Source organism: Microtus oregoni, unplaced genomic scaffold (genome assembly GCF_018167655.1).
Source record: "Microtus oregoni isolate MIOR12 unplaced genomic scaffold, Mior012 000060F_ref0000265, whole genome shotgun sequence".
NCBI classification, from domain to species: domain Eukaryota; kingdom Metazoa; phylum Chordata; class Mammalia; order Rodentia; family Cricetidae; genus Microtus; species Microtus oregoni.
In genome coordinates, this window is record NW_024543870.1 from 615,424 (window position 1) to 627,534 (window position 12,111).

General features: G+C 47.1%; 1 protein-coding gene across 2 annotated transcripts in view; it reads left to right on the top strand.

Moving 5' to 3' along the window:
* LOC121439272 (rap guanine nucleotide exchange factor 4) overlaps positions 1–12,111 on the top strand; it is a 261,927-nt gene that overhangs the window by 227,456 nt on the left and 22,360 nt on the right. For both annotated transcript variants that reach the window (XM_041639726.1, XM_041639727.1), the window contains 7 exons: positions 722–872; positions 2,910–2,998; positions 3,618–3,648; positions 3,864–3,942; positions 4,457–4,603; positions 6,377–6,474; positions 11,653–11,778. In XM_041639726.1, coding sequence (XP_041495660.1) covers positions 722–872; positions 2,910–2,998; positions 3,618–3,648; positions 3,864–3,942; positions 4,457–4,603; positions 6,377–6,474; positions 11,653–11,778 — 721 coding nt within the window. The remainder of the gene's footprint in view (positions 1–721; positions 873–2,909; positions 2,999–3,617; positions 3,649–3,863; positions 3,943–4,456; positions 4,604–6,376; positions 6,475–11,652; positions 11,779–12,111) is intronic.

Consider the following 12,111-nt stretch of genomic DNA (forward strand, 5'->3'; position numbering starts at 1 on the left):
GATGAAGGTCATGGCACTGGGCCTGGTATAGAGCATAGGGCAAACAGCATCAGCCCAAGCCTCACAGGGCTTGCACCGGAGGGCTGGCCATTTGTGTCCAAGCTGACAATGATGTAGGATGTGGCTCTAGGTGAGAGAAGAAGGTGTGGTACAGGAGGGTCTGGCGCCCTCATCAGGGGCTGATTATATAAAGGTGTTCTCTCCCTGATACCAAGTGAGTTGTTCTACCCCCACCTTGCTTGCTCATATGAACATGGTCCTGGCAGGAAAGGGCATCCACCCAGCAAAGTGAAATTGAAATTCATGTAAAGAAGGGGATCCTAAAGATGTAGGTACGATTATGAGACCCAACGGGATAAAGCAAAGTAGCCAGAAATAAGCTATGGGAAATCCCATTACTATCCTGAGAGGTGAAGGGCGGGGTAGAGGGCAGGCAGGGGGAATGGAGCTGAAAGTAGAGCCGACAGGAATCTTTGTCAACACATTAGTCTATGTAGTCTATAGTCTAACTCCTCCATCAGCTATCAGGGGGAAAGTGTGCCGGAGTTCCCAAGAGTGTGTATGTGTGTGCTTCAGACCCTATGATGGGAAGCCTCCTTGAGGACCAACATAGGAGATCGCAGCCGTCTACAGCTGGGGTTTCTCACTCTCTGCATTGCCAGTAGCACACAGAACTGGGTGGGCAGTAGCTCTGTCTGTGGTTTCCTTGACTCCTTGGCACTTACCACGCACAGCCTTCTCAAGGCACAGAACAGGAGAGAATGGACTATGCTCTCAACAACAAGAGGCGGGTCATCCGATTGGTTCTGCAGTGGGCTGCCATGTACGGGGACCTGCTCCAAGAAGATGATGTGGCCATGGCTTTCCTGGAGGTATGTGGGGGGGAGGTCATTCATTCCAAGAATATTCTCCCGTCTCATAATACAGGGTTATACAGCAAACTCTATAGAGATGCTGGGATTGCCAGCTCCCGGCTTTGTTAGCATGTTCGCTGCCAGAGAGGTACTTTGATAAAAAAAAAAAAAAAACAGAAAACAAAACAACCATCATCTACTATACGGCTATTCTATTTCAGCGAGCGGTGGCATTGCAACGTGTTATCGTCTGCTCTCGTTCTCTTTGTATGTTTGAAAGGCATATAAACACATTAGTGTCCAGCATTTTGCAGGCTGAGTTTCCTACTTAGCTCTGTAAAGATTTTTCCATGTCAGTATGGTCTTTGTAATAGAAAGTTCTGATGACCAGCCAGTAAACCACCCACAAATGTATTTATCTGTGCCGTATTGTTCCATTTTCTCCTCCCTGGAATACAAATATTTTGTGCATGTAGATTTGTCATGTTCCTTTCCTTCTTAGGAGTAAGATCGCTCAGACAAACGGCAGGTGAGTCTGGCTGCTAAGAAGCAGGCTGATTTCAGGAGGAACTCTCAGGGCAGCCAGGGGGCAGTTCTGAATGGGCATTGCTTCCTTGGTCAATGCTTCTTCTTGCTCAGCTGACTTTCTTTCCTGTGGTTCACTGCAGCATGGGCTTTGGGTTTTAACCCTAGCGTAAGTAGTGCCCCAGTGTCCACTGGCAGAGACCTGTGCTGCTAATAGAACAAAGTTTTGAATATTACTGGGTTTTTTTTCTACACATATCTACCCAGGATAAAGTTTCTTAACTCAGCACACTAGGAGGTAAACGACAGTAACCAGTAGGAAAATACTACCTATATTGTAATCAAAGTATTTAAATTTGATAAATTATGTATTTCTGGGATTCTCCATGTAGTATTCCCAGACTGCAGTTGGTGACAGGTAACTGACACAGTGGGACATGACTCTCCCAAGAGAAGGGGGACACTTGTACTCATGCTCCCCCCCGCACAACTCTCCAGGAATACTCCGGTACAGGGAGAAGACAGTGCGGTTCTGTTTCAAAATTTCCAGTCGGTTTACTCTAAAATTAATTTCCCAAAGGAACTGTGCCTCCTTTTGACTCGTGCTGTCTTTGATGCAGCATCAGGGAAAGTGGACTCTGAGGGGGCGTTGTTCAAGGGGTTAGGATTTTGAAAATAAGAAATATGCTGACTTGGGGCCCCTCTCTGTAACTACCATGGTTGTGGTGGCTGGCCATGGAGACCGCTGCTCCTGAGAGACACAGGGAATGGGTGCTGCTGTTGCTACTAGGTGTTCGGCACAGCTCTGAGGAGTCAGCTGGGATGGCGGCACAAGCCCACAGTGTGAGGACCGTGTCTGCATTTGTACCATTAACAACCACACCCGTGGTATATTAGATAAACAGAAAATACTACAGTAATATCAAAAATAAATATTAAGTTGGACAGAGTTGGCATACGCTTTTAATCCCAGTTCTCAGGGAGGCAGAGGCAGGCAGATCTCAGTGAGTTTGAGACCAGCCTGGTCTACAGAGTGAGTTCCAGGACAGCCAGAGCTACACAGAGAAACCATGTGTTGAAAAAAGAAAAAGAATAAATATTAAAATTCCCTGGAGATAAAAGAACAAAAAAGAAAAAAGCTTTTAAAGTATAGATTGTAAAGTGGTCTATTCCAAAACACCGCCGTTCACCCTCTTTCACATGGTGACACATAAGTTCACTTGCTGTTTATTGTTTTAATTTTTGTGATGGTAAAATGTAAATAGCATAGAATTTATTATTTTGACCAATTTAAAATATATAATTCATTGATAGTCATTTCATCACCATTATCTATTTCCAGGACCTTTTCTCATTAAAAATTTCCAATGTAAATATTGACTTCCTCCTTCTTCTCTCCCGTCCTCCTCCCCCTTCTAACCTCTCCTGGCCATGAAGCTGGGGGTGCTAGCCACATTCACGGCCCAGGCTCTCTAGAGAGCCGTGCTCCGTTCCGTTCTCACTAAGATCCTGTGCCTTTGCCGATTACAGGAGTTCTATGTGTCTGTCTCAGATGACGCCCGGATGATGGCTGCCTTCAAGGAGCAGCTGCCGGAGCTGGAGAAGATCGTCAAACAAATGTAAGGAGGGGCTTTGCTCTGGGGTGCGCTTTCCCCAAGTGAGTGCCAGCCTCGTGATTAGAACATCTTCCAAAAAAGTCTTCGCCTGCAAAAGTGGCTGAGGCTGGTCTATCATTAGCCACAGTGTTCTGATTTGTGTCACGGGCCCCAGGCACAGGTGGTAGTGAGGCTGGATGAGCAGAGGGCTGGATGCCTTCTGTGCGAGCAGGCTATGGGCCCCTTAGCCCACCTAGCAATAAAATAGTCCATGGGCATTTGGGTATTTGAAGACATTTACCTAGATGGGAAATTCACTCTCTGCTGCTAAAGCTGTTGATTGAAAATATTTGCTGTCAGTGAACTGGTAGATTAAGAGAGTGAGTTAGGAGTTTGACTTTGAAAGCCAGGAGCCAGAGCATTTAACCTCGGGTCTGCTCAGAATCTGCCTGTGACGAGAGCTAATGGTTTTGCCACCTCCATGCATTTTTGGCCTCTTCCTGTGAGAATGGGATGTCTCCCATTGCTGCCCAGAGGGATTGTGTGACTTCATTGCTAATCACAAGATGAAAGTGATGTACAAATGAAGCTAAAAGAACAGCAGCAATGGTACTCAACAGTGTGTTTTCTCTGCTTCTTGTAGCTCAGAAGATGTGAAAGCGCCACAGAAGAAGGTAAGGGGTCTCCAGAGCCCGGCTCTATCTGTAGCATTATGATCACCCAGAAGCCCCGGATTACAGTATATTGGAGTGATGTCTCCTCTGTACACACAAATCTACTTGCTTCATTCCGTGGCCCTAATTGCTCCTCAGGCGCATCTTCTCGGAGTTGTTAGGGAATGTTAGTCACTCGCTCTGCCTTACGTCACTTGCGGTTATTATTTTTGCAGCACAAGGTCCTTTTGCAGCAGTTCAACACAGGTGACGAGAGGGCCCAGAAACGTCAGCCGATTCGTGGCTCTGATGAGGGTGAGCAATCTCTTGTGTGGAATTTTATAATCAGGCTAACATCTGTCCCTGGATATCATCACCTTGAAATCACCACTACCACAAAAAAAAAAAAAAAAAAAAAAAAAAAAAAAAAAAGCCCAGCTCTTGGCTCTTGGATGTGCCCCTCGGTCTCCTGATAAATTATGTTCTTGGAGTCTGGTACCCAGACAGAACTGAAATGCTTGCCCACACCTGACTGGCACTGCCTCTCCACAGTTGTCACCATCTCTTAAAAGAATGTGGGTTCTCTCAGGGCGTGGTTGTCAAGATCATCACTTCTTTGAAGAACTGGTGGGAAGGCTGTGGGAACCTTATAGATTCCCAGAGCAAGGTGTAACACACACACACACACACACACACACACACACACACACACCGGTCATTAGTAAGAGCAGGGCTCAGGCCCTGACCACAGACATCTAACTATTGCATTGCTTATGCTTTTCTCTAAATGCCTGTGACCACTTTCTCACATTGTCATCCATCTCTGAAGTCTTGTTTAAGGTGTACTGCGTGGACCATACCTATACCACCATCCGGGTGCCCGTAGCTGCCTCGGTGAAGGAAGTCATCAGTGCGGTGGCTGACAAACTCGGCTCTGGGGAAGGGCTGATCATAGTCAAGATGAACTCCGGAGGAGGTAACAGCCTGGATTAGCATCTTGGGCTTTTGTGAAAGAAACCATCCTGTCCAATAAGAACCATTGTTAGCTAACCATAAGTTAGCAAGGCCGTTCGTGGCTGACCCGGGAGGATGGCAGAGACATTGTGAGCTTCCTAGAATGACAGAAACATTGTAGGAAGAGGTGAACTGATCAGATGTCTGACATTCCCTGCCTCAGAGCTTCGCACAGAAAAGAGGAAGAAGAGAAGGGATTTTGGGGAGGCAGCTGTGTCTGTAACCTCTGGCGTATGTGACAGCCTGGGGCTCCTTCCTTGGAAACCATAAAAGAACTCTCTGGGCCTAAGATCCTTGAGAAAGGTGCATGGAGCTTGACCAGCTAAGGCTCTGGTGTCTGCAAACCTGAAGCTTGGGTCAGTTGAGGGCTCACTCTTTTCAAGCGACTACAATTTCTTCTTTATCTGTTAGAGCCAGCCAGCCCAGCTGCCCTCATAGCATGAGGAGTACATCATTCCCCAACCTGGGACTAAAATACCTTCCCTTGTCCCTGCTTATATCATACCTGAAATGTCATTTTGTGTCATCCTGAATGCCCTGGGAAGCTGCACGTAGCAATGACAGAAAAGGGTGAATTAGACACACTCTGTGTGCGTGAGTCACTTCCAGGCCGGGAGGGGTTAGGAAGTAAATGAGCACCTGCACCCCATGCCAGCAGGGTTGGACAGTGGTCACCCACAATGCATTGAGAGAGTGCGGGAAGGAGCCAGGGTATGAATTCCCCAGGGGAGGCCTCACAGCCATTTGAGGGGCCCTTTAGGAGTGGAGCGGAGCATTTCTGCCTCATATGAAGGTAGATGATTCCAATGATTCAGGGTTTAAAGTGGATGATGGATTCTCAATACCCTGCATTCTGTTTTTGTCCCAGTTGGTCCAGGCCCAGGATGACCAAACACTCTTCCCATAGGTGTCCTGGTAAACTGGGTATTCGCCTAAATGATATTGTTGCTGTTGACGCCTGTTCCTTGATGTCCCATCTAAAATCTTAACTGCTCCCCTGCCACATACTGTCTAACCCCCTTCCCTGCTGTTCTCTGTGGCCCTTATCCCATCTCACTAACACACACACACACACACACACACACACACACATTCGTTAACCCTCTGTGTTGACTGGAATTTTTAATTTATGCTTTATATCTCTCTATCATTTATAGTTTATCCTCCCATCATTTCTTTGTGTGTCCCCAGTGTCTGGTACATAGTAAGTACTAAGTATATATTCAATAAACTAATTTGTAAAATACAGAAAAGGGCTGAATGTAGCTAATGCTGTTCCCTTCCAAATTGGAAACAAATAAAAAAAAAACATATATTTTTGCAACTAAAACCATGTGAGATCTCTGAAACATCCACCAAGGTTTTTAGCAATGCTCTTTCTCTCTCCAAAAGGCCAGGCATTGTTACCCTCAAGAAACCTAACTTGCTATCTAAACGACTGTGCAGGTGTTATAAATAATAATGGCTGCAGAGTAGATCAGGGCAAATGGATCCTTGGGTGTCCGCACTCCTGTTGTGTGGTCATTTCTGACGGCATCCCGAACACCATGCGTCTATCCGAAGCACTGTCTTTTTTTTTTTTTTTATTCAGTGGATCCCCTCACCCCTGCGTTTTATGCAGGCGCGTTGCGTGTTCCGGTAATTCACCGAGCTGGCAATTTGTTGGTGTGATTAGGGCAGTGCAGCGAATCTCAGATGGATTTAATAGGCAATCTCATGCTTTTTATGTTCACAGAAAAGGTGGTGCTCAAACCTAATGATGTTTCAGTATTTACGACGCTCACCATTAATGGACGCCTGTTTGCCTGCCCGCGAGAGCAATTCGACTCACTGGTAGGTGTGAATGGCCTCCGCCTTGGAGCGGTGTGTGCAATCAGAAAACCTTGTCTGCAGCTTAATCTCACAGCCACACTGAGGCTGAAAAATCGCGACTGCGGTGTGGCTTGTTCTACACTGTGGTCTGCCCGGAAAGCCTCAGGTGCTCTCTAGAGATGCTCCCAGCTGCAGATGATCTGTGGGAATTAGCCAAGCCGCACCACCACGGAGACAGTTTAGTATTAGGAACCTTGGGGGTGATTCATTTCATTGAAACGTCTTTAAATTCAGTATTAGCGTTTGAAATCGGGATGCTCAGATCAGGAGGGCAGTGATTGCTTATAAGGGAAGTACCAGTCTTCGGAGACTTCTGAAAGAGGACGGGTGGCGGGGCCAGCAGCAGGTCTAGAAGGGCTTCTCCCTCAGCACACTCTCAGAACCTTCGTAGGGATACTAGAGGTCAGAGCACTTGTCCCCAGCCACCCAGAACTTCTGTGAAGAAAGGACACATTCATTTCTGCTTATCCTATAGAAATTAAGTGTGGAATTGACCAGCTATTAAAGGATATTAGAAGCCGCAGGACCAGTTTTAGCTTCACAAAGTGAGTTTCCTGTGTCTGGACCCATGAGCTTCCCTTGATATATATATATCAGTATGTAAGTAAGTGAGAGGTGAACCACATGAAAATTTGAAGAACATTCCATTTCCTTAGCAAGTAGATCTTGCTGGAACTTCAGGAGGGAGTCGGGCTGGAGGGTGGACTCAGAGTCCTTGGTGGCCTTTGAGGCCCCATGGAGCTTGTTTTTCCTGCTCGGGAGACTGGTTTCTGCTTCAGGGAAGGCCACAGGTCTTTGCTCACTCATTTTTCTAGATGTGGGCTTGCCATGTAGCCCATGCTGAACCCTGGGGTTTTTGTTTTTGTTTTGTTTTGCTTTTTGTTTTATGTTTTTTTTTTTTATTTTTTGGAGGGGGTGTTGCTTGCTTGTTTTTCAAGACAGGGTTTTTTCTGTACAGCTCTAGCTATCCTAGAACTCGATCTGTAGACCAGGCTGGCCTCGAACTTAGAGATCCACCTGCCTCTGCCTCCCGAGTGCCGGGATTAAAAGGAGACACCTCTGCTAGGTTTTAATCCTCATTCCTTAGTCTCCCGTGTTGTGGGATTATGGGTGTGTGCAGCCAGACCCAGTGGGACAGCTCCTTTGACCATCTTGCTTTCACTTAGGGAAGAACAAATGTGACATGGTGCTTTTGATTCCCTAACCAAGCCCTAACCCTAGCTACCAGCCCAGGAATCTCAGCATGGAGTCACACTCCTGTCTGTGTATCCCTGAGCTCCTCGGTCACCTGCCTTCATTCCTCTCTGAATAAACATCTCTCAACAGGGAGCAATTAAGAAATGAAATGAATAACCCAGGAAACCACATCAAGACAGAAGGGGAAAAGTGTTCCCACAAAGTGTTCCACTGGTCATGGCCATGAACCATTTATCCTTCCTCTCCCCGCACATATCATGCATAGACATATAATTTTTAAAAATTGCTACCCTCCCCTGGAGACTCACGTCTCGAACAGCCAGTGTTGCTGATGTTCCGTCGAGGGTGCTGGGTGATGTGTTTGCCACACAGTGTGCTGGGGCCTCTCTTGCCAGCTGGTTCTTGGCCGCTGTGTTGAGCCAGGGGGGTAGATAGATAGGCATGTGGAATGTCTCCAGCTCCCTGGGGGCAGACACTAACGTTTTAAGCTTCTGTTTATTGAACACAGTCCTTCGGCCTTCCAAGTTCTGGTCTCTTGCTTATCTTCCATTTTAAGGCCTGACTGGTTGGAAGGAATTTGCTTGGCAACTAGGACCCTGGACAGGAAGCTCTCTCAGCTGGGGGGGTGCCATGTCTCTGTGCTCACAGAGGTCGGACCTTACCTGAAGCCCTCCCTCTCAGACTTGCTGAAGCATTCCTGTGAGGATCGCCCTTCTAGAAAGAGTCATCCAGAGGGCGACTGCAGGGCTGCATGTCGACAGAACCCTCAGATCTATCAGCACACACTTTAGTGTCTGCTAAGCACTCAGTGCTGTGCCTGCTTCTGTGGCCAACAGGACAAGTGCCCCGGAGCATTGTCCTTACGACAATGACAGTCAAATCAGGATGCGAGTAACCCAAACAGTCCGGGAGAAAATGAATTTTGGTGTTAAACTGTGTTGTCTACACCCAGTAGAGTGCCAGCGTTGATCCGACTAGAGCAGGGCTTGGATTCAGGAGATTTACTCTCTTGAAGTTTTATTTGAGTATAAATGTTAGTACAAAACCAATTACAACAGAGCTTCAGTGTACTGTAATTTGGCTCGCCTTGTATCCACTCACTGAGTTCCTTAGACTTTTATTTAGTATCTGCCACATTGTTCCGTGTTCTGTGGACGTTCCTGGCTGTGGGAAAGACAAACCTTTCATAGTCCATGTTCCTCACGGAGCTTGTGATGACCGGTGTGCCATCAGAGAGAGCCCACTATGACAGATTCCACCACAGGAAGATGGAGAGTCTACAGGGCTTTCTTTTACACCCTGGAGTGATGTCCAGACACCAGCCCAGCACCCATGACCAAAAGAGTTCCCCGTCTTTCTTAGTATTGAAATCTCCACAGGAGTTGTCTGGTAAATTAGTCCTGTTTATCAGATACCATAAAATCTCCAGGAAACTGCTAGTGGGTAGATAGAGTCACCGAGCCTCGAGACAGAGTCGGTGAATAGAGTGGGGGGAGGGCGTTGAGGGGTGGAGCAGAAGGGTTGTGCTCACAGCAGCCGCTATAGGAGGGCAAGGGAGATCACAGAGAACCAGTCCAACCTAAGTCATGGTCCTAAGGCCTTCTACTAAATTCCTGCCCTGGCTGAAACCATTCCCACCTGGTCCCATAAGCTACTTGCCCATCGGTGTCAGGTCTATTTGGAATCATTGCTTTCTGCCTTGTCCTCCACACTCTGCAGAGTGACTCCATGCCCAGCTCTTAGCCTGAATGGTGCCCTAACCACACTTTCTTTCCTGTGCGTGTGTAGCCCTGGAGCCGCTCTGGAAAGGAGACCTAATTTGAGAGAGGGGCCCTCCCTGTGCCAAGGACTGGGCTTACATGCTGCACTTAAATCGCTCTCATTTAATCCTCTTAACAAACCTTGGTATTAATACCCTAAGTTGCCAACTTAGGTAGTATAACCCTGATTTCCTGGAGCTGGAGACAGTCAAAAGATTAGGGGACGATTTCAAGCATGTGTTGCTATCGTGCGGTTTATGCTCAGTCTGCTGTTTGCCGAGGCCGGCGCTAACATGGTCTATTATCTTGCCTGTGACAAAACCCCGTCTCCTAAGCTGCTACTCGGAGGCTCTTTAAAAGCTGTTATTTGGTCCCTCTGTGCAATCTGTTCCTGCAAATCAAGTCTCCTGGCAGCTTCCCCACTTCCAAGCCGCCCTTGCTATCAGCCTAATATGGACCGTCCTGAGCAAGGCTTCTCTCATTCACCTGCCCCCTGGCTCTTGTAATCCTCCATCACACAGTGACCCCAGGTATGCAGCATCTTTCCATTCAGGTGCCTCCGCCTGCCTGTCTGGGTACCTAGTAGTCTAGTATGTCGACACTCTGTCTCCAGATGTGCAACAGCAGCCCAGCAAGTGACTGTATCCACAAGTAGCATTGCACCCATTGGTAGAGGGTGACTACTATATAGTAAGCTTGACTGCTCATCTCATAGACTGAACTTTGCAATGCAGGTATCACCTACACCTTGACCATGTCATTTCTTTGGTGTCTAGAAAGCAGGGGCATTTGTAGAGCACAGTGGTAACGGAGATGCGGATGAAACCTGTATAATATTAGTGCTTCTAACATGAGCCCCTTTCCTGGGGCTGGAGCACACAGCCTTGAACATGCAAAGAAAGTACACAGCCAGAGTTGTATCCCTAGCACCGGGACGTGAATATTTAATATCCAAATACAGTTAGCATCATATTGGCAGACATTCTTTTCATCACTATATGCTCACTGGCTTACAGATAAGCATTAAGGTTTTATAAGCTCCAGTCACACATTTTACAAGGTAAAGACACTTTATAGTACATTTCTCCAAATACAGAGGGAGATAAGTGGACCAAATGAGAACTTCTGACCAAGAGTCTTGGCCAAAGCCACAGAGTTTGGGCTTGGCCCAAACACGTGACTAATGTTCAGACACTCTCAGCTCAGGGAACTGGAAATCCTGCATAGTCTCAGTTCACACACTTGCCACCACTTCACCTTTCCAGGTGGTGTGCGCAGACATGGCTGTGGCAACTTGACTGCCATCACCACCAGCAGTTAAGTGGTACTGCAGGTAGACATTCAAGCTCCCATGCTAGTACTTGGCTTTATAATAGTTTCCATAAGAACATAAGCGGAAGGTCTCCAAGATCATCTTCCATCTTTACCACAGAAAAGGAAGTTTCCAGGAACCTCCAAGCCCCAGGCAAAGGAGACCTGAAGTGTTTATCTAGTTATTCGTTAGCAACAAAAACTCAGGAGTCAGATACCAGGGTAAGAACCTGAAAGTGACCAGTGACCTCAATTTGGGGGGGGGGGGGTCGTCGAGACAGGGTTTTTCTGTAGCTTTGAAGCCTATCCTGGAAACTAGCTCTTGTAGACCAAGCTGGCCTCAAACTCATAGACATCTGTCTGCCTCTGCCTCCCGAGTGCTGGGACTAAAGGCGTGCGCTACCATAGCCCGGCTAACCAGTGACCTCTCATCCCTTTCGTTCCTCCATCCAAAAGGTTGAAACCCTCTCTAAGACCCACCCTACTACTTCCTGTCTCTTTATCTGCCCGCAGTCCTCCAAAACCTCTATGGTTATTGGTCAGCTCATAGCTAGCTCCACTCTGACTCAAAACAAACTTTGTCAGACTGCAATCTAAACATCCTACAACAGAGAACCTTCCTGGGTCATCCTTTGCCAAATCTCATTTGCCATGGTTTGCAGTTGATGATGATGGTGGTGGTGATGACAAAGATGGCCTTGAAGCAAGCACAGCAAACGGCAAAGGCATTTTTTAACCTCAAAACCAACATTTCAAAATATGCCTGACCGTGTTCCCCAAATCCTTTCCCCTCAAAAGCTCCTGAAGGTGTTTGACACTTGGCACTTAACCCTTTTGTGATTCTGATCCAGTTTCCCACAATTATTCCCAGACTCCCTTGCCAGAACAAGAAGGCCCCACCACTGGGACAGTGGGAACTTTTGAGCTGATGAGCTCGAAGGACTTGGCGTACCAGATGACCACGTATGATTGGGAACTCTTCAACTGCGTGCACGAGGTGAGGTCATGCCGGGAGCATCCAGGGGTTCCGGGTTCCGGGAGACTCTAGATGGGGTCTGCTTGCTCCACTCAACTTGCATTTCTGGGCTCTGCCATCTGGAAGCCACATGAGGGCTTTTGTGAATGCCGAGCTTATAAAAATCCTCAAATATTAAAGAAAAAAATCTCTGTGATGGTATGCTATGTCTTCCAGAGTATATTAAGCCGATAACACCTAGTTTATATTTATATATTCCACGAGCCTCATGAAGGCCCTTCAAATCTATATGACAAGTCACATCCGGGTTAGTGATTGAATTCACATCTGCTGCTCCATAGAACGCTTTCTTGA